The 21,158-nt window shown below is 41.0% G+C and overlaps 1 protein-coding gene across 1 annotated transcript in view; it reads left to right on the top strand.

The window, feature by feature from the left end:
* LOC103091751 (aryl hydrocarbon receptor) overlaps positions 1-21,158 on the top strand; it is a 79,123-nt gene that overhangs the window by 31,785 nt on the left and 26,180 nt on the right. Inside the window, exon 4 of the mRNA XM_032958913.2 lies at positions 10,282-10,412. Within this exon, the coding sequence (XP_032814804.2) occupies positions 10,282-10,412 (131 nt within the window). The remainder of the gene's footprint in view (positions 1-10,281; positions 10,413-21,158) is intronic.

Consider the following 21,158-nt stretch of genomic DNA (forward strand, 5'->3'; position numbering starts at 1 on the left):
AGCCCACAAACTGACCCCTAGTAGCCACAATGAGTAACAAACAAACGTCGCTGGAGAGCTTCTTTGAAAAGGGGGGAAAGACCCAATGATGAACCCCGCCCCGGTCCGTGAAAAAATTGTCTTACACGAAACCGGTCCCTGGTGCCAGAGACCGGTTTCCGCCAGCAGTGGTGTCAGAAATCGATTGCAGGGCTGCACCTTCACCTAACCGATGTAAAGTATTGATAAGGTCAGTTTCTCTGCTCAAACAAAAAATTGTGGCTCCAATCGCCTCCACGAGCAGCCCTTAGCCAGTGGTAAAAACATTCCATATTCCCACGGTGGAAACCACTCGCTAGAGCAGCGTTCTACATTGGAAGGCCCGCGGGCCACTGGCAGCCCCTGGTGGCCTTTAGTGCGGCCCCCTGATGTGCGGCCCCCTGACAATACATACATGTGAAAACAGCCTTTGCAGATGGTGTGACGGCCCGCAAACTGATGGCTTATCGGTGAAAGTGCCCCCCCCCTACCTCTGAAAATCAGTGGGAAGAATTGCTACTGTTGACTTACCACAGAGAAACACCCATTTAATGACCCCGGAAGGAGTATGGGCTAAGTTTACACCCCTACTAGGATTTTAAGTCTTTGGTATTCATCTTGGATAAGAGAATGATGAAATTGTGGCTTTTGTGAGGCGTTGTGTTTTAAAATTATGTATCCATTTTGTGCTGTGGATTACCAAAAGTACAAGATCATTGTATCCATTCATTATACTATTATAACATTCCTTTTACGTAGGTGAATAAAGACTCAGATAAGTTAAGGAAGTTGTTTACCAATACCATACATTCCTTGATACTTATTTCCCTTGCCAAAGACATTGCATCTGACTCTAACCTTGTAATACATTTGTAGTTTTCTTCACGGAGACACACACTGGAACTTGGAGGCAACACGTTGATTATAACACCCCAACAGGGTAACTGCATAAACGTACACCTGGTTAACTAGACCACAACGAGGTATACCACAACGGGGTAACTACATAACCGGGTCAGTCAGTAACACACTGCCTGACCCACGATGCCGAGCGTAAAGACCGAAGACTGACGATCGAAGAGACGTAGCACCAACGGGTTCCATTCCAACAGACAGCCACGGTCGCTCTCGGGACCTCCCTTTTATGCTTCCGAGCGTGGCCTCGCTTACCAGAAGGTTCTCGACCAAGCATCACGTGTCCCTCGAGCCCCTTTTTGGGCCCCCTCACTACCCTGTCCCGGTCACGTGCCCTCTGGGGTTCACCCAGACTGTCACGTCGTTACTTGCCCTCTCTCAAACCGTCACCAGAACCATGCCCCCTAGGGCCCGCTTGCATGCCATACCTACTCTGGTGCCAGAGAGAGGCTCAAGACGCACAGTTCCAGTCTTGTGACAGTAGCTGGCGCTAAACGCCATAGTGACTCCATTTACGTCACTACACATTAATAACGTTTGCATAACTGCGTACAGTCATGTGGACACATGTTGAATACCGTGGTGTCTTTGGTAGTGAATTTAATGTGTAAATATTAAAATGAACTATGATAAGTAGGTTTCAAGCTTCGTGTTTTAAAAATAACACTCGCCTTATCTGCCAGTACCCGGCATATATTTCAACGAGACATTGGCTGCATGTAAGTCAAAACCAAGCATATCCCACAATTGTTTTTCAAGCTAGAATATAATTGCAGCCTCAGTTAACTAAACGAGAAATAGGGTAAGCAGTTCATTTTTAGTTGAGTTAAAGTCCGTTTTATGCCTCTCAAGTGTGAAGTGTATAGGCTTGCCCTTTATTCATTTCCTTTTATGCATGATTTGATATTTTACATTGAATAAGGTCAAATTGTAGTGAGTGCTATCAAGATAGTACACTCATTCATCGTAAAGTTTTTTTGGGTTAGATCGCCTAAGTATAAATCTGTTGTAACCCTCCTCCTCCCGACACAGCCAAATAAGGTTTGTCACGTCAACAATGCGCCAATTAGTTACTGCTTCAGTGCGACGTTTCGCTGGTTTGCCAGACTCGCCCGATGATGCTGGATGTAATTACCAGTGAAACGTCGTACTCAAATCGTAAATGTTGTGGATTTAATCTCCAACACAACGGTGGGCTGAAGTAGTAAACTAATTGGCGCGTTGTTTAGGTGACAAACCTTATTTGCTGTGTCGGGTGGTGGAGAGTTACGACACATTTATACTTCCGCGATCTAACCCAAAAACTTTTGTTATGAATATTATTGGTCGCGAAAGCCTACGTGTTAAACGGTGTTAACTCATATTCGAGGTCTTGCTGTGGTGTTATAATGTAAACACTTGCAAAGCCGTTTGCGAAAAGCAGGCAGTACTGATGTGCTTTTTGGAAAATGTACTTCAGAAGAAGTATTGAAATTGGCTGAGTTTCGTTCCATACAGTCATATTAACTTACTAGGCATGTTAATAATCAGACCACGCTTTGTACTGCACATCCATTTGTGGTGCTGTTTGCTCAGGAAAAACGTGTAACTATAGAAGCAGATCTTTGATTCATGATCCTATAACAAAAAAAATAACACTTTACAAACTCTCTGGATGATTTTTACTTTTCATAGCCTAGAAATACGATTCCATCCTTGGACTCAAATATGAACCCTAGCAAGAACATGGGATTGGCAAGGGCCGCACGGAGCCAGCTTGCCTTAACAATGCAGGGCCCCGTAGCGCCTGGCTGGCCTAGGGAAATATATATATCCATTTGCTATACATTTCAATGGCGATTCTGGTCAATACCAGCTGGAACGTATTGGCCAGAATCGTCATTCTCCAGTCACGTAACACCCTGTGAATGAGTTGATGAGCTCAGTATTATAACTGTTGAGTATGAAACGTCGTACTCAAATTTTTAATTATGTTGATTCACTCTTTCAACACACCGGTGGGCTAAAGTAGTGAACTATTTGTCCTTTGTAAACGTGACACATTTTTTACTGTTTGGCCGTGTCGGGTGGTGGAGGGTTACGACACATTTATAAATAACGCGATCTCACCCAAAAACCTTTATTATGAATAATATTGGTCGCGAAAGCCTACGTGTTAAACTGTTGAGTATGTGTTTGCAGTGAAGCAGGCATGTCTGCTTTTGCTTGGATTGCACGTGTGATGGAAGGTGCTGACAATGTGGCATCAATCGCACATTCACTGTGACTTACATGCCTACGCATGTAGAACATTTCTAACTGGGAGATGTCTCGTAACTTTTACTAACTTGATTAATTGCACCAACACAATTCCATCGTCTGGTGAATTTTTTTTTACTGCCATTTTATAAAATGTTGAAGCATTGTAGACTGGAATCCGGGGAGCCTTACGCCATACCAGAAGCAATGTTTCTAGGAGTTATGCTGTAATGGATGCCGCTGTTGTGCAATGGTTAGCGCAATGTGCTTGCAATCCAGAGGTCGCTGGTTTGTTCTCCCTGCGCCCCGGTTGAAGGGACACGCTTAAATCCCCGTCCCACCTCTGTTCAGTCCACGTGGTAGCTACACATCGGTACACCACATTTCACCAGGTCACGTGTGGTACGTCCGTATCTTCTAAGATACCTGGCCAGCATGGAAGAGCATTTGGAAACTGTCTAGGGCTGCTGGAAGCCCTTCTGCCAGCAATGGTATGAGCAAGCAATTGCAGGGCAGCACCTATACCTTAATTACTCTTTGGTTCTATTCGGTAAGGTCACGTAGGTAAAAGATAAAACAACAAAAATCACGACGTTTCGGCCACAACACAAGTGGCCTTCATCAGGTGAAGGGACCAGACTGTCCAGAGGACAGCGTTGGAGTGAAGACAGCCAAGCCCAGGTCTCGTCCTTTAAGCTGCGTGGGAGGAAACAGAAAACGCCTCGACAAAGGAATTAGCATAAAACAAATGTACTATTGTGAAAGCTCGGAATTAGCATAAAATGATGTACTACTGTGAAAGTTTGGGATACCACTACTTGAATAAATATACTGTACCATTGAAATTAGTTTAATGTTTGGTATGATTTAGAACATCTTTCCAATGATTGCTTAATTTGAAACCATCCTCTCGGTTGAAATTGTGTCTGTGTTTTTAAATCTGAATTGCCTCGTGGACAAATCTCTGATAAAAACCCGTGGGTTTACAGAGAACCTTGGTATCGGAGAAAACTATATCGTGACCACCCACAGCGTTGTAACAGTGATCAGCTACGGCAGAAGAATTCGTTCTGCCGTGTTTCAAATCTGAATTGTACTGTTATAGATTGTTATTTTAAAGATACATACAGTATTTTAATGTGGGGATCATTTAAACCATGAACATCCTACACAAAACAGCAAGCCGTCATTTTGCACCACCATGTGGCTAGCCCAATTAAAGCGGGCAATTGTGGTTTCAAACGCCCCAGTAGCGAGCGCTTTGAACGGCAAGCGATTTTATTTCCCACTGATTCAAAGAATTCTTGCCAGCGTGACGAGCAACAGGAAACAGGGGGGGGGGGGGGCAGCAGCATTAGATGTAATTTTACTCTCGGTATTTATTGCCTCGCTGAAAGAAGGGAACAAACAAGCGTCAGAACCGCAGTAAATATGAATGAGTAGTAAAAAGAGAGACTAGTGAAAAACACCACACGAAGTACTATGTATCTGTATACTTATGTTCTAAATTACTGCATCTTTAAGGCCGGAATGGACGTGACTTGTATCCTTTCAAAGCAAATCCATGCGTTCGCCTCCAGAATAGATAAACGCGTTCCTTTTTTTTAATAATCGCATGATGCTCAAGTGTAACGTGCGCCTCTACACAAGCACTTTCGTGTTAATAATATTCATTATTATATATGAAATAATCCAATGTGGGATGCAGACCTTACTTACCATGCCTGTGTCAGTCATGTTTGACCATGGTTGATTATGGGGGAGTGGGCCAGGACCCGTTCAGATATCACTCACCATTTAAATTGTTTGCCGTGACCAGGCAGGAATTAAACTCTTGTCGCCAGATTTCATAACGCAGTGCACTTAACCACAATGCCACCACTCCCACCACCCTACATGCCATGTTATTTGTGCAACATTGTACACATTATTCTAGATTTGAAGCTTTCGTGACTGCAAGGATTCATACTCTTTGGATTTTTTTCGGTAAAGTCACGTAGGTAAAACTATAAAATAAAAGAATAAATGAAAACACAACTAAATTAAATTGTGATTCAGAAGAAATGAAAAAACTAAATAAAATGAAAAAAAAACAACTACATTAAATTGTTATTTAATTTAGTTGTTTTTTCATTTATTTTATAGTTTTACCTACGTGCCTTTACCGAAAAAAAAAACAAAGAGTATTGTACACATACATTTGGATGTTTTTTTTTAATCGTATGTAAAACGTTCATCACCTCGGTCACATGAATTACTTAATATGCTCCTTCATGCCACAAGGCTTTTATTTCATTTCATTTTGAAAGGAGGAACGGCGAACTGTAGTCGAGCCGCAAGCAGACACACTGACGCCAGACTGTCTGAAGCAGATATAAACAGTGCCAGCTACCATAAACAAAGGATGTTGCTTCTTTGGGGCGGAGTAGGCGGGCTTTGCTGCACCTGTTTAACCTGTTACTGCGACGTGTGTGTGTGTCTGTGTGTGTCTTGACTCCCTTGTGTTTGCATGGTTTTTTTGCAATGCGGGGTTTCTCGTTATTTTAATTAAGAACATATCCTCGTGTGTTGTTCATGGTGATGCACTTTGATGATGTATTCCTCTACCCCCCCCCCATTCTAAATTAAGGTTCAACCCGGTCTATAATTACATTCCTCAAGCCACACTTAGATATTAGTTTGATGTTTCATGCTGGTGATCATTTTTTTGTCGATTAAAGTTTAATTCATATTCTTAGCTCTTTCGGTAAAGTCACGTTGAAGGGAAACAATAAAATAAAAAAATATGTAAAACGTCGTGAGAATTTTTATTGTTTTATATATACTTTATTATTTTATTGTTTCCCTTCAACGTGACTTTACCGAAAGAGCTAAGAATATGAATTATTGCAGTCACGAAATCTTTAAATCAAAATTTAAAGTTTAATTCTTTATCTAAGGCGTTTGTTTCCATGAATGAAGCTAAATGCTCACAACAAATCACAAGCATGGGTTGCTCGATGGGATCTAGAAACTTTCAGGAGCGGTTCTGAAGCTATATATATGGACTCGTATAAAACAAATATAGGGGCCAAAAACCCCAAAACCAACATCAATGAAGACCTCAAAAGGTGGGGGCAACCCCCCCCAAAAGCCCCCAAAGGAATTTCCATGTGGAATTCACTGCACTGAAGGTTTTTATAGTGACTCACTGCCAAGTACATGGCTTGATTTCATCGCTCCATCTCCTGTTTGGGTCGTTCCTCCGTGCACGTTCCCTCGCTTCTCTGCTAAACTGTGGGAACACAATGTGCGCAATACCATAATCGGTGTCGTTTATTTTTAACCCCGTGCGAGGCAAGACGTTAGGGACAAGGAGATGGCACGCTGTTTGTGTTGACCCGCATTGTGATAACGCCAACTATTTGGAGTGTCCACTATCAGTAACTTTTCAATAACTTGCTGTAAGATCAATCTAATTCAGAAGAAGAGGCAGGTTAAATAGGACTCTACGTGTAATATTACAATTGTTTAACAGGGCCCTTAGTGAATTATACGTAGATTATTGGGGATATAGCAAAAGTTTCCGATTTCATTTTATGCATTCTTCCTATTATCCATGCACCGTAATCCAACATCAGCATGTATGTTATCTGTGCATTATTCCTATTGTCTGAGCCATCACGCGGATAATAGGAAGCAACTGATAAGTGGTGTTAAATTATTAATATTATACTTGTTTATCCATACTTAACCACGAGGGTAAAATGAGTTAAATGCAATTATAAACACATACTGTATTAGGGTCCAGAAATTAGAGCCTCTAAATATAAAATCGTATAAGAGGAGTCAGTATGAACTTAAATATAACTCGCTTTTTTGCCCGTCCAAGGACGGGTGTATATTGCAGTAAATCTGAAATATTCAATAGAAAAAATGTTCAGCTCATGATTATTAATGAGGAGGGGGGGTTGGCCCATGTGGAGTGTCGTCACCCGCTAATGGTTATTGGGGAGGGGTGCGGCATGTGGAGTGACGTCACCCGCTCATGATTATTGTGGAGGGGTGCGGCATGTGGAGTGACGTCACCCGCTCATGATTATTAATGAAGGGAGGGGTGCGGCATGTGGAGTGACGTCACCCGCTCATGATTATTAATGAAGGGAGGGGTGCGGCATGTGGAGTGACGTCACCCGCTCATGATTATTAATGAAGGGAGGGGTGCGGCTTGTGGAGTCCGCGACCTTCTTGTACATTAGTGTAAATTTCCACGCGGGCATGAATATTAATGAAGGGGGGGGGGACGTCACGCACGCATGTAGCACTGTGCTGCTTAGATTTATTTTTTACCGTCATGTTCTCTAAAGAAACGTCATATTTGAAGCGACGTTGCGTAATAAATTATTTAATTCAGCTCGACCTTCCTCTGCGTTCGTGTAAAAATCCACCCACTCATGAATATTAAAGAGGTGGGGGGGGGCCTCATGTGGAGTGACGTCACGCGGTGGGGTGGGCCTGATGTGGAGTGACGTCACGCGGTGGGGTGGGCCTCATGTGGAGTGACGTCACGCGGTGGGGTGGGCCTCATGTGGAGTGACGTCACGCGTGGGACACATTCTTGGCTCATAGTAGTGGTGTATAGATAGTGTTGCTCGTACTTATATTAATGTAGCTCAAATGTCAACATATTTTTTAGTCAAGGATGCTGAACATGAGGGCAAACACACATATACACAACACTACATATGCAAGTTGTGCATTCGGTTGTGTATGAACGCGCTTCTTGATCAGAATGCGTGATGTCTTTGCTATCTCTTGAAAGCCCTCTGCTTTTGATTTAAAGCTTTCGTAACTGCAGGGATTCATATTCTTGGTTCTTTCGGTAAAGTAACGTGACTTTACCGAAAGAACCAAGAAGATGAAGCCCTCTGCTTCCCCAGACATCCATATTGTATACAATGTTTTGGCTTCCTTTTCTAAAAAAGAACTGGTTAGTCAAGTGAAAGCCAGTGGCTCTCCCAGCTGACTAAGTTACACAGATCATGACAAAAGCTGTTGTCAATTGTGGTTAGTAGTCATTTAGTTATGCAAGTGTGTTTATAGTAATTGATTTTTAAATAAAATTGATTTATTTTATTTTATACCTACGTGACGTTCTTTGGTTCTTTCGGTAAAGTCACGTAGGTATAAAATAAAGTGTATTGATTTTATTTTAAATAACAATTATTTATTTTATTTTTCTACCTACGTGACTTTACCGGAAGAACCAAAGAGTGTGGATTCCTGCAGTCACGAAAGCTTCAAATCGAGATTATAGTAATGTTAATAACATTATATAGCATCGTTGTTTTGTCGAATGTACTGTCAGTTGATTGTTAGTGTAGTACAGTATTAGTATTCTGCCAAAAAGGAATGCTCATGTCAAGTAAATGGTAATAATCAAATTTTGATTTAAAGCTTTCGTGACTGCAGGGATTCATATTCTTGGTTCTTTCGGTAAAGTCACGTAGAAGGGAAACAATAAAATAATAACAATATAAAACAATACAATTCTCACGACGTTTCGACTACGTGACTTTACCGAAAGAACCAAGAATATTATAATAAACAGTTAATGTATTTTGTCTAACCACGTAATAATGCTGATCTGGGGTTGACTCAACCCATTATTACCATGCGGTTTATCAAAAAGTATGACTTTATGAAAAGTCAACACAGTTGTCTGATGGGGAAATCTACTCCCCAGTTTCATTATAAGTCATTTACCATCACCACGAAGCAGCGGGGACGGTTCACTGGATGTTGTTAGGCTGCAGAGATGATCTGTTCTTGCCAATTAATGATAGAGTAAACGTGATCAAACAAGACAAAGAGCTGCTGTGCCTTTATGCCAGGTGGTGGCGACGGCTATGCGCGTCTGAAATACATCACTATGGAGGTGGATCGCGCAAATGTTGTGAGACTCCCTTCCCGTGGGTGTTGAGTTTACCATACCATGGCTGGCTAGTCGATAACAGGACAGCAATTGTCGACTAATCTCCATCCATTCTATCTGTATGAGTAGTGTTGCCCCCTAATACTTTTCTCCAGTTACTCAGTCACGTAACATATCGTGCGCAGCTTAACTAGATCGTGAACCATGTTCCAGTTCGAGTTTAAATATTTTACTTTAAATGTATTTATGCATGTATATTAGTTGCTTTTGCCACTTTCCCAGAAATTTTACAAAATGCGATCCTTTGTCAAGTTTAATCAGTAACACAAAATACTGAAGTTTGCAATACCGTAAAACACAGTGTATTGATGCACTGTGATTGAAAATAAAGATATACAACAAAATATACATTCCAAAACCTTCAAATATTTACAAAAAGCACATTTTTTCGCATAAACCATTCAGGCAATGTGCGTGGCATTACCCTCACACCGAGCAAGTTTTTGTTACAAACTGTAAATCGTTGTCTTCCCATCTGTTATCGTACTGCCAAAACTCGAATCGGAAATACTGATGGTTTGCACGCACATGGCACAAGTGACACTGGGTGATTGTACGTTAGAGACTCACCTAAGCACGTGACTGTTTCATATCCTCATACGTGAACAATAAACAACCCTCCACCTGTGCCCAAAACCGGTATGCGCTTAACCCAACCCGACTTGCCTGTGTCAGACATGAAGTTAAGACAGTGGTTGACGGATCATACGTGTGTGCTTGGAATGTTATTTTCCTGGATATGTCACGTTCAATATATTTTCAATGACATCTGTTTGTAAGGTTGTAAAAGCACAAGTTTACTCTGTGTAGTATTATGCAGAAGCAACACGAGTATGGTGAGACGAGGATGCCCGATTAAGGACAATTGTTAATTGCTGTGTTTATTTGCATACGTATTTTATAAGTCATAACAAAAATATTCATGATGATGCCTACTTTTGTAAGCATGGTACACTTATTAAGACAGTTCCGTGAAACTCATATTGCACGTTATTTTACATTTATTACAATGAAATATGTGTGTGTGTGTTTGATTACTGGAAATGATATGTTATTGATTGCTTTTCCAACACCCTTTTCTGCCGCCCAATGCCCTTCAACCCTCTTCCCCCCCCCCTATTCCTTGAACCCTCCAGTCACGACGAATCGGAGTCAGAACCAGCTCACAAACGGAAAGCAAATGTACGGTGGCTTGATGGGTCCAGGACCACCTGGGATCCAACCTGACCTGGACACACCTATAGCAGAGGGGGAGCACCTGCTGCAGGTGAGGACGCAGCTGCTCCCCGTGCAGGCTACTGCCTGACGAACGAAGGGCATGATTATATACCTGGACCTCCAAGTGATTAATGGTTGGTGAGGCTGAATGTCGAATCACGGAGAAAAACTTAAATGTCTGGCGAAATAAAATTGCTGGGTTTTTTGTTGTTATTTAGGCTAATCTTTCCTCTTTTTTTACGTGTAGCCAACACTGTTGCATATATATGCACGTGTGCCCATGTCTCACTTTTACCAACACAACCAATAAAGCTGCTTGTGTACCAATTTATAACCTACCCTGCTTATTTCACGTGTTTACTGCCTTACCCCTGGCCATCCTGCAATGCACACTGTTACTCCTCTTACCCATCTGTTACTTGGATGTGAAAATATGGAATACAAACAGCATTAAAAGCATGTTTACATTATTAATGTTGTATAAACCATGCAGAAGGATGTCGTACAGTTAAAATAGTGCACACTTATTAAAATACCCATGTGCACTTATCCACTTACATGTTCACAAACCCACGCATAAAAACAGCTTAAAGTCTGTAAATAGCACCACCCACGCATGCTATGTTTCTGCAGCTGTTGATGTCTTGCCTTGCTTGTGTCGTGAACACACACATTGAAGCTTTCAGCTTCCTTTTGCAGTGTGGTGCCATCACTCCATAAACCTTGCTCAAATTAACAAGGGAACCCCAGGACATTCTGGCATGTCCGTGGGACAGATTTTGGCACGCAACATTATGCCAAAAATATCGTGGAATGACTGCAGCCTGACCTCAAACCCACAGGTTTTGCCCCTTTGACCTAGGCCACCATTCGTAAATGTTGCTTTATCTCAAGGAATACATAGAAACTTCATGGGGCCTTTATGGATTTGGGACACATTGTTTGCATGCGCTATAGCACATTCATATGAGCACAATTGATAAGCATGGCTAAACACACAGACTTAGAATACACATTAAAACATTTGGAATAGCGAATCCATACGATACATTGCAATTCATTCTGGATCTTGGTGGTGTATAGCAACATTTGCTTTACAGCGAGGATAGAATTGAGTTGTGACAGTGGAATGAGTTAGATGAGTATTGTAATGAGTGTTTTTCGATGAATAGTTTTAATGCACAAGAATATCTATTTTTTCACAACCATGTTGCCTCTGTCTCCTTTTTTAGTGGGGGTTATGCACGAGTCATGACTAGCCTGTTTTCACGGCATTTACTTTGAGGAAATACGTCATTGCTCCATTGCATAATTGAAGGATATTGGCAAATTCATCCTATTAGCTTCCTTTATTTGCAAAAAAATGCCCACACATAAACAGTGGTTCAAGCATTGCACTCTGAACCTGATAAACTATACTGCATTCTTTTTAATTAATTGTCTGCATATAAACCCCCATATGGGCTGCAAACACAGACATAAAACTTGTGGGCCTTGATAGCGTTGCATACCTGTTATCCCCTTATCAGTGCCTACCTTATTACAGACTAATTCAGATCTTATTGGTCACCCCGTGCCCTTATAAATCTCAATGTCCGTCCTACAAAGTCCTATTACAAAGGAGAAACATAAACATCTAGGCAATTGTTATGCCCGTATTGAAACGGCTGTATGCCGTATGGACCTAAAAACTAAATTTCTCTGTATAAGAATACGGGTAAACCGTATGGGTTGACAAGTATGGCATTGTGGGAATTAAATATTAACTCGTTACATTGTCCATCATATGGTAGGGCCGTTATTCCATTGACAGTTGTTCCTAGTCACATAGTCGATTAAACAGCAAATGCAAACAAGATCATTAATTTACATGGTTGTTTAAAAAGATGTTTGTCATGTGTAATAGTTTTCACGACTTTTGAAATGTAAAGAGTGAAAATGAAAGGAATGTTAAGAGCCAAAAGAGTTAACCAATATTAAGCCTTAACTAAGTGACAATTGTTTTGGATTTATAACAACCCATATTCAATTTTGATTGAAAGCTTTCATGACTGCAGGGATTAATATTCTTGGTTTTCTGTAAAGTCACGTAGAAGGGAAAATATAAAATCATAAAAATATAAAACAATAAAAAGTGAGAATTTTATTGTTTTATATATTTTTTCTTATTTTATTGTTTCCCTTCTACGTGACTTTACCGAAAGAACCAAGAATATGAACCCATATTCAAGTCAGCCCACCTAAATGTAATTCAACTGTTTGCGATAATTGTATGCCTTGAATATATGATGGCAATGTATTAAAAAGTTTGTATGAACTTATTGACTTACGGAAGAAGTTTTAGACAAGTTATCGCAAAATGAGTAATTGATAAAAAGAGTACCTTTGCAATTGTCTTGTGTAAAACAGAGTACAAAAGAGGATGATTAACTATTCAAGTGTTAAACTGAACACGCATTAGTATCTCTAAATAAACGATGTGCACTTTATGTGTACAGTAGTTACATGGATTAGTTGTGATGATATGAGTATACTAGTTAATGTTGACACATTTATAGCCTAACCAATGGAAATTGTAAATGATTGCATGCATACTTGCTTAGCCATGCTGCACTAAATTATGAGTTTTTTGCCCTGTTAAGAAGCAGCCAAAGCCCAAAGGGCAATACGAGTCATCAGTTACGTTTCATTTCTTATATAATTTTTTATATTTCTGGTCTAAATGTGAACATAGACCATGAGGAAATGTGTGGTGGTTGGGAAATACATATTCCCATTCATAATCTGGGTTTATTTCAATTGACACATGCACATATGTAGATACGGGTGTCTATATTAAATAATTTAAAAACTATGCATTCTATGGAGAGATATTGTTGCTTGTGTTAATCTAACTAGATAAAGAGCTAAAATGGTATACTCCTAAATTAAAACTTTGCTCTCTACTTTTCCAAGTGAATTTGAAGAAGTCACGTAGGTATCAAGTAAATTAAATCACGACGTTTCGGGCGTTCGTCATCAGGTGGGACAACCACCGCAAGAAACTATTGGCCACCTCAGCAGTTGCCCACTTCAGCAATTGTTTCTTGCTGTGGGTGTCCCACCTGCCGACTGACGCTTGTGTTGCGCCCGAAACGTCGTGATTTAATTGATTTTATACCTACCACGTGACTCTACCGAAAGAACCAAAGAGTATGGATCCCAGCAGTCACGAAAACGTCAGATCTAGATTGAATTTGAAGAGTTAAACTGCTCGTATGGTTTAAAACTGCGTTTTTGTGTTTAGTTTCCTGTCCTTCCCCCGCATCTCCGAGTAGCACGGTTGGCGATGTACAGTGTGAAAGAAGTTCAACACATGGCAGTCCTCGGCTTACGAACACAATTAGTTCCTGATGCCCGTTCATAAGTCGAATGGTCGGAACACAGTAATATACTGTATGCAAATGCCCAGACACACAAACACTCGCTCCCAGCATGAGGCCGACTCATTACATCTCACGGAGGATTGCTCAGCTGAACAAAATAGTGCCTCAGTTCAATTTGCAATTGAGAGTTTGTGTTTTAAATCAACGTAAAAAAAAAACTTTATGGAATCTAGTTCGTAAGTGCAGGTGTTGGTAAGGCGGGTGTTCGTAAGTTGAGGACTGCCTGTACATGCGTACAACACTTTCCACAAGTTTGAGGCATAGAGGTTTCGTTAAAGCCTTTTTTCACTGTGGCTTCCAGAGACTTGCTCAAGCCACAAGAAACACCAAGGCATAGTTATTGTTCACATAATATTTGGGTAATGTCTGGTGCACTGAATACAATAACTATCAAAATTGCCATTGTATTGCTTTGTTGGTTATGTTAGGTACTTTGCAAGATTTGTATATACAAAGCGGCAGATCAAGAGTTGTGGAAGAGAAGGCAAATCATGATTTGACCTTGCAAGAAGGAAGAAGCTGTTTAAATTGCTGCATTAATGTACATAAATTAAGTAGTATAAAGTGTGCAGAGGTTTGGTGTTTTTTGTTTGTTATCTTTTTGAGTGAGCCTAAATCTTATACTGGTTTGGGTTTATAGCACAACAATTCTAGAAAAGTTATCACATCTATGCATTATGCAAGTGAGTTTTCTGCAATGCAAGCGTGAAAGCAGAAAGAGCGAGGTCAATGATGGGACATTGACAAATGGGAGAAACTTGGAAGCATATCACATGACAGAGATAGAATCTTAAATTTAGTGTAGGAATTGTATGCAGGTCTTTATAGCAGAAACATGCATATATTCCAGCAATAAACCTATTCTTCAGATGAAGACGTTCAAAAAGCCACGAAAAAAAACAATCTTGTGTCCGCAATATTATGCAACCTTAATCATGTATACACATCCCGTGAGAAGTGAACTGGATTATTTGTCATACATAGATTACTGCCGTTGATTAATTTGCTTCTTAATACGTCCATTTCGTTTACTGTCTCTCCAGATGAGGCCTTGGTGTTCGTTAATTTCAATAGTCACTGGCCTTCATGACAGCATACTCCTGGCACTGACCCTACTTACTGGCGCCTCGCCATACCTTAAATACCCACCCACTATCTGAACTATCGCCTTCTCTGAGCAGTGATGCTGAACCCTGATAAGGTTCCCTTTGCGTGACTTATCTGCAGCAGAAAACAAATTGTTGAGCTCCTTCTCTGCCTTTTTACCAGTCCATACCCCAAACTACCTTAGTCTGTCTGCCCCCCCCCTGCTCCCCTGACTCTGGCGCCTCATAGTTTTAGGTTTATAGAGAAAATGGAGAGGTGGGCAGAGAATTGTGGTAAAAACTGGTAAAGCCTACCTGAACATTACATCCACATTTCTTCCCTCTTGCTTTGCAAAAGTGATGATGGGCATCACTTCAATGGCTATCTCTTTTAGTCGAGCTTATCCTTCCCAAAAACATTATTTTTTTTAATAGACAAAACTAGTTGTGGAAATTAACAACCAAATAAATACATTGATTTAAGCAGGGCACATGTAAGAGTAGATTGATGTAATGGCAATCATTATATGGTATAAAATTAAGGCTCCCTTCAAAGATGAGAAATGGCAGCCCACATCAATCCAAAGTTTTATTTCAATCTCGAACCGAGAAAGGTCTCCCTAAGGTTTACTCAAACTGCTTTAAGTACAGTGCACAGAGTTGTGAGTGAGGTAAAATCATCAAAGGCAGCCAAGCCTGGGGTTTGGCTGGCCATCCATTGAGTAATGGAACCATAGGTACAGTGAGGGAAAAAAAGTATTTGATCCCCTGCTGATTTTGTACGTTTGCCCACTGACAAAGAAATGATCAGTCTATAATTTTAATGGTAGGTTTATTTGAACATTGAGAGACAGAATAACAACAACAAAATCCAGAAAAACACATGTCAAAAATGTTATAAATTGATTTGCATTTTAATGAGGGAAATAAGTATTTGACTCCTCTGCAAAACATGACTTAGTACTTGGTGGCAAAACCCTTGTTGGCAATCACAGAGGTCAGACGTTTCTTGTAGTTGGCCACCAGGTTTGCACACATCTCAGGAGGGATTTTGTCCCACTCCTCTTTGCAGATCTTCTCCAAGTCATTAAGGTTTCGAAGCTGACGATTGGCAACTCGAACCTTCAGCTCCTTCCACAGATTTTCTATGGGATTAAGGTCTGGAGACTGGCTAGGCAACTCCAGGACCTTAATGTGCTTCTTCTTGAGCCACTCCTTTGTTGCCTTGGCCGTGTGTTTTGGGTCATTGTCATGCTGGAATACCCATCCACGACCCATTTTCAATGCCCTGGCTGAGGGAAGGAGGTTCTCACCCAAGATTTGACGGTACATGGCCCCATCCATCGTCGCTTTGATGCGGTGAAGTTGTCCTGTCCCCTTAGCAGAAAAACACCCCCAAAGCATAATGTTTCCACCTCCATGTTTGACGGTGGGGATGGTGTTCTTGGGGTTATAGGCAGCATTCCTCCTCCTCCTCCAAACACGGCGAGTTGAGTTGATGCCAAAGAGCTCCATTTTGGTCTCATCTGACCACAACACTTTCACCCAGTTGTCCTCTGAATCATTCAGATGTTCATTGGCAAACTTCAGACGGGCATGTATATGTGCTTTCTTGAGCAGGGGGACCTTGCGGGCTCAGCAGGATTTCAGTCCTTCACGACGTAGTGTGTTACCAATTGTTTTTTTAGTGACTATGGTCCCAGCTGCCTTGATATCATTGACCAGATCCTCCCGTGTAGTTCTGGGCTGATTCCTCACCGTTCTCATGATCATTGCAACTCCACGAGGTGAGATCTTGCATGGAGCCCCAGGCCGAGGGAGATTGACAGTTCATTTGTGTTTTTTCCATTTGCGAATAATCGCACCAACTGTTGTCACCTTTTCACGAAGCTGCTTGGCAATGGTCTTGTAGTCCATTCCAGCCTTGTGTAGGTCTACAATCTTGTCCCTGACATCCTTGGAGAGCTCTTTGGTCTTGGCCATGGTGAAGAGTTTGAAATCTGATTGATTGATTGATTGCTTCTGTGGACAGGTGTCTTTTATACAGGTAACAAGCTGAGATTAGGAGCACTCCCTTTAAGAGTGTGCTCCTAATCTCAGCTCGCTACCTGTATAAAAGACACCTGGGAGCCAGAAATCTTTCTGATTGAGAGGGGGTCAAATACTTATTTCCCTAATTAAAATGCAAATCAATTTATAAAATGTTTGACATGCGTTTTTCTAGATTTTTGTTGTTATTCTGTCTTTCACTGTTGAAATAAACCTACCATTAAAATTATAGACTGATCATTTCTTTGTCAGTGGGCAAATGTAAAAAATCATCAGGGGATCAAATACTTTTTTCCCTCACTTTAAGTTAACTTTTTCAGTACTTGTTCCCTATGGTTCACAAATGCTGCATACTGTGGGAGGTCCTTTGTCCTCAAATAATGAAATATATTCAGACCTTCATTGCAGTTTTCCTGCATAGCAAATGATTTGAAAGGTTCATTGTCCATTTGAAAATCCTTTTTACGGGTTCCATTATTTAAGCTGGATTAGCCGGTGGCTAATTAACTGTCCGTTCTATGAAGCTGCACTAAATTGAGGCTTCTATTCTAGCAGATAGCAGAGCAGACGATAAAGAGCTAATTCATTTACGTGCAAAAGTAAATAATTATGCACTTGTGTCATATATGGATACCCAGGTATTTATCGCAGATGGTAATATTCCTCAAATGGCTCTCACGTGAATAACTGAGTATACAATAGTTAAATTTCGATTTAAAGCAATAGTTATCTATTTGAAATGACCCACACTACAATAGTTAAATTTCGATTTAAAGCAATAGTTATCTATTTGAAATGACCCACACTTGTAAAGCAAAATCACATGTGAAAACAATGGAAATTATATGTAAAAAAATATATATACCATTTTCAGTATTTATTGGAAAAAGTGGAGCAGTGACTCAAGGGTTAGGGGGCACTGCGTTTTGAACCCTGTGGCTGCAGGTCCATTTCCAACCCACCCCTAATATCCTTGGCGAGTGATATCTCAACCGGGTCTGGGTCCCCCTTCACAAAACTCCATTGACTACCACAACACATTTTTTTTGTCCGTGAACTACAGTCATAGGCATCTGCTTTTGCCTGTCGGTCTCTTTGTTGTGCATTCAACAGGTACAACGTTATCTAACTTCCCATAGACCATGTTTTATGAATACTGGGCTGGTATTGTTTTTATTACTGTCATGAATTTTTATAGATTGAAGTGAATTGAGCTTGTTATAATCACGATTAAATTCTTTCCAGTTTTTTTTTATTTATTCAGCCCACACACAGTGCTGTCTTCTCATTGTCTGAAAAGTGGTGCACACTATGGTAGGAATGTTATCCTATTTTGAATTCCACGAGCTTTACTTTATCTAATCATTGCTGTATCAATGTTTTAACAGAGTACCATGAAACTACTGTTATCCTAGACCATATTAGCCATACCATACACGATCTGCACACCTTCCTATTTCATGTGTGTGTGTGTTAAATTCTCCCTATTATACAAGCCTTCGCATGGATAAGAAGTCACCTGGCAGCATCGCCAAAACCATCCTGTTATCCGTGATTATCTTTAACTGGGGACTATGCACACAAAGGCTAGTGAATACACATATTCCCTCAACAACACAATGTGAGTACTGTGCATCTGCTTTAATGCCGTGGCACGGCTTTCTCATGGTTGGTGTTCCGACGTTTTTGCTCGGAGCTTTCGAAACCAAATCCAAGAACAATCTCCCAGCACATGGTGCCGAAAATCCCGCAGCACAACCAGACAACACATCAGAGAGCTAACTAAATAAATTTGTATTTAATTTAACGCGTGCATTATTGAATCTGCCTTTAAGTTTTTGTTTCATTTAAGTAATGCATTTTTCCGTTAGAGGGCAAATTATTGCATTTTAGTTCATTATACCTCTTACATTCACTTGCAATATTTCTTATGCACTTCCGATTAGCATGGTTGGCTACATATGGTGCGAAAGAAGTTCAACATATATACATACATAGATTTCATATCTCCGAAGACTGAAATGCTGAGGTTTTGTTGAACATGCTATTCCCCATTATTGACCATTTTCTCCGAACGACAAAAGTGTTCTTGTTAACTGTGCTCAGTGTACAAAAAGTTGCCCCAAAGTGAAAAGGCATGAGAGATTTTATGCGGTGTGTCGTGTGAGCTTTACTTGACCTTTGCCTCGGTGTTATCAGTGATCTGATATGTAGGTGAGTGTTAAAAGAACCATGAGTTTCCTGCAGACACACACATGAGTCCTTGGTATGTTCCTCCCTTTGAGACACTCGTTTATCTGCCCAGTATTTACAGAATGGGTGAGTGGTCTTGCAGTACAAATGGAACAAAACGAAGCGGATCCCACTGTTATATGCTGCCTCTGTGCTGGAAATATTAGGTGCTTCATAAAACAAAGGGCGTTTCTTTTAAATAATAATCAATGGCTTGTGAATGCGAGGGTGCATTTACGGTATATTTATTTATACATTGACACAACCGCATAAATGTGCAATCGTTTTGCTTTGCCACAATTTCTTATTTCTTGGTTAATTATATAATTCTTGGCGGACACTACTGTTTTGCAATCAGAAAGTAAACAGATGAATTATTGATGTTTGTAAAACTTGCATTTATATTATGCCCATAAGTTAACAGTATGCCTTGGTTCAGTTTTTGTATCCTATGCGAGAGCCTCAGGTAGTTTGTCCCTATGCCATACAGGGGACAATTTCTGTGAACTTTAACTAGCTGTGATATGTTCTAAAAATAGCAATCATGTGAATACTTTCATAGGAACTGGAAGCGTGTTTTTGGGCTTAAATTATCTGTAAATCTTGGAACGGTGTTTTCCTTAATACAGCCTTATCAGCAATATAAAGTTTCCTAATAGCAGCCCATTTAAAGTTGTGTATATGGGTTGGATTGTAGGACGCTTGGGTCTAATGCTGCTGCATGCTTTCTGGTAACGTGATAATGGACATTGTGCCGCTCAGGGTACCAAGATATTCATAGATAGGACTCAAGAGGTGTTAGGAAGGAAATATTTTTCCGTCTCTCTGTCCCTAGACTGTGGATACCTCTCGGCTTTTGTTGATTACATTTAGGTGGATGCAGTGATAGAAAAACAGTACTAAATAATACATAATACATTTTTGAGAAAGTTAATGCGTAATAATGTTTTCTAAACTTCCCAATGGTCGGCACAACCACCGATTGGAGAAGTCCTCGGGGTTTTGTCGTGGGATTTATGTCATACGTAAATATTTGGCTTGCAAATCATAGATTGATAATAATAATGCAATTCATAACGCGCCCAAATTTGCGGACGTAACGGCCGCAACTCAGAGGCGCGGAGCCAAGCTCAGAGTCGCTCGAAAGCGTGGTTGTAGAGGTGAGTCTTTAAGTGTCTCTTGAAGGAGGCGATTGAGGTGATGCTGCGAATGTGCAGAGGGATAGCGTTCAAGACTGTTTGGGGCTGCCACCGACAAGCGGCGCATAGACGTGACCATCCTGGATCTTGGTGTCAAGAGGAGGTCGTGAGTCGCACTGCGAAGGCATCTGCCGTGTGCTGAGCTGCAAGTCGTCAGTAATGAAGAAAGGTACGGTGGGCAGGCAGATGTGAAGGCATGGTGGCAGAGGCAGGCGATCTTGTATATGACCCTGCTGGCAATGGGTAGCCAGTGGAGGGCACGGAGAGAGAGGTAAGCGAGTCGAGACGGGGATGAGTGCGGCCAATGACGACGCGTGCCAGGTTGTTTTGTAGTCTTTGAAGTTTTTTTTAGGTTGCCAGTGGAGGTTCGGGCTAGGACAGAGTTGCGATAGTCAAGGCGAGACCCAACTATGCAACGTGCCAATGTGTTGGCAATTTCAGTGGAGATGAGAGGACGTAGGTGTCTGAGAGCCTTCAGGTGAAAGTTCCATTAACTGATTATATGATTGGTTTTATGGTTGAAGGATAAAGTTGAATCTAGGATGACACCAAGGTAGCTGAAGTGATCGGTGAACCTGAACCTGTGACCAAAGATGTGTATGTGTGTTGGGAGTACTGATGAGTTGAGACGTTGCTTGTTACCTAACATAATGGCCACTGACTTATTCGGATTAAGGGCTGGGTTGTGTGCAGTGAACCACTGTTCCAAGGCGGTGGTACATTCCGAGAGCCTCTCGAATCCAGATGCATTGCTAGAATCGATGGCGGCGAATAGAATAGTGTCATCCGCGTATGAGTGGTGCTT

The sequence above is a fragment of the Petromyzon marinus genome, chromosome 2 (genome assembly GCF_048934315.1).
Source record: "Petromyzon marinus isolate PM22_M1 ecotype Great Lakes invasive population chromosome 2, UKy_Petmar_22M1.pri1.0, whole genome shotgun sequence".
Lineage (NCBI taxonomy): Eukaryota > Metazoa > Chordata > Hyperoartia > Petromyzontiformes > Petromyzontidae > Petromyzon > Petromyzon marinus.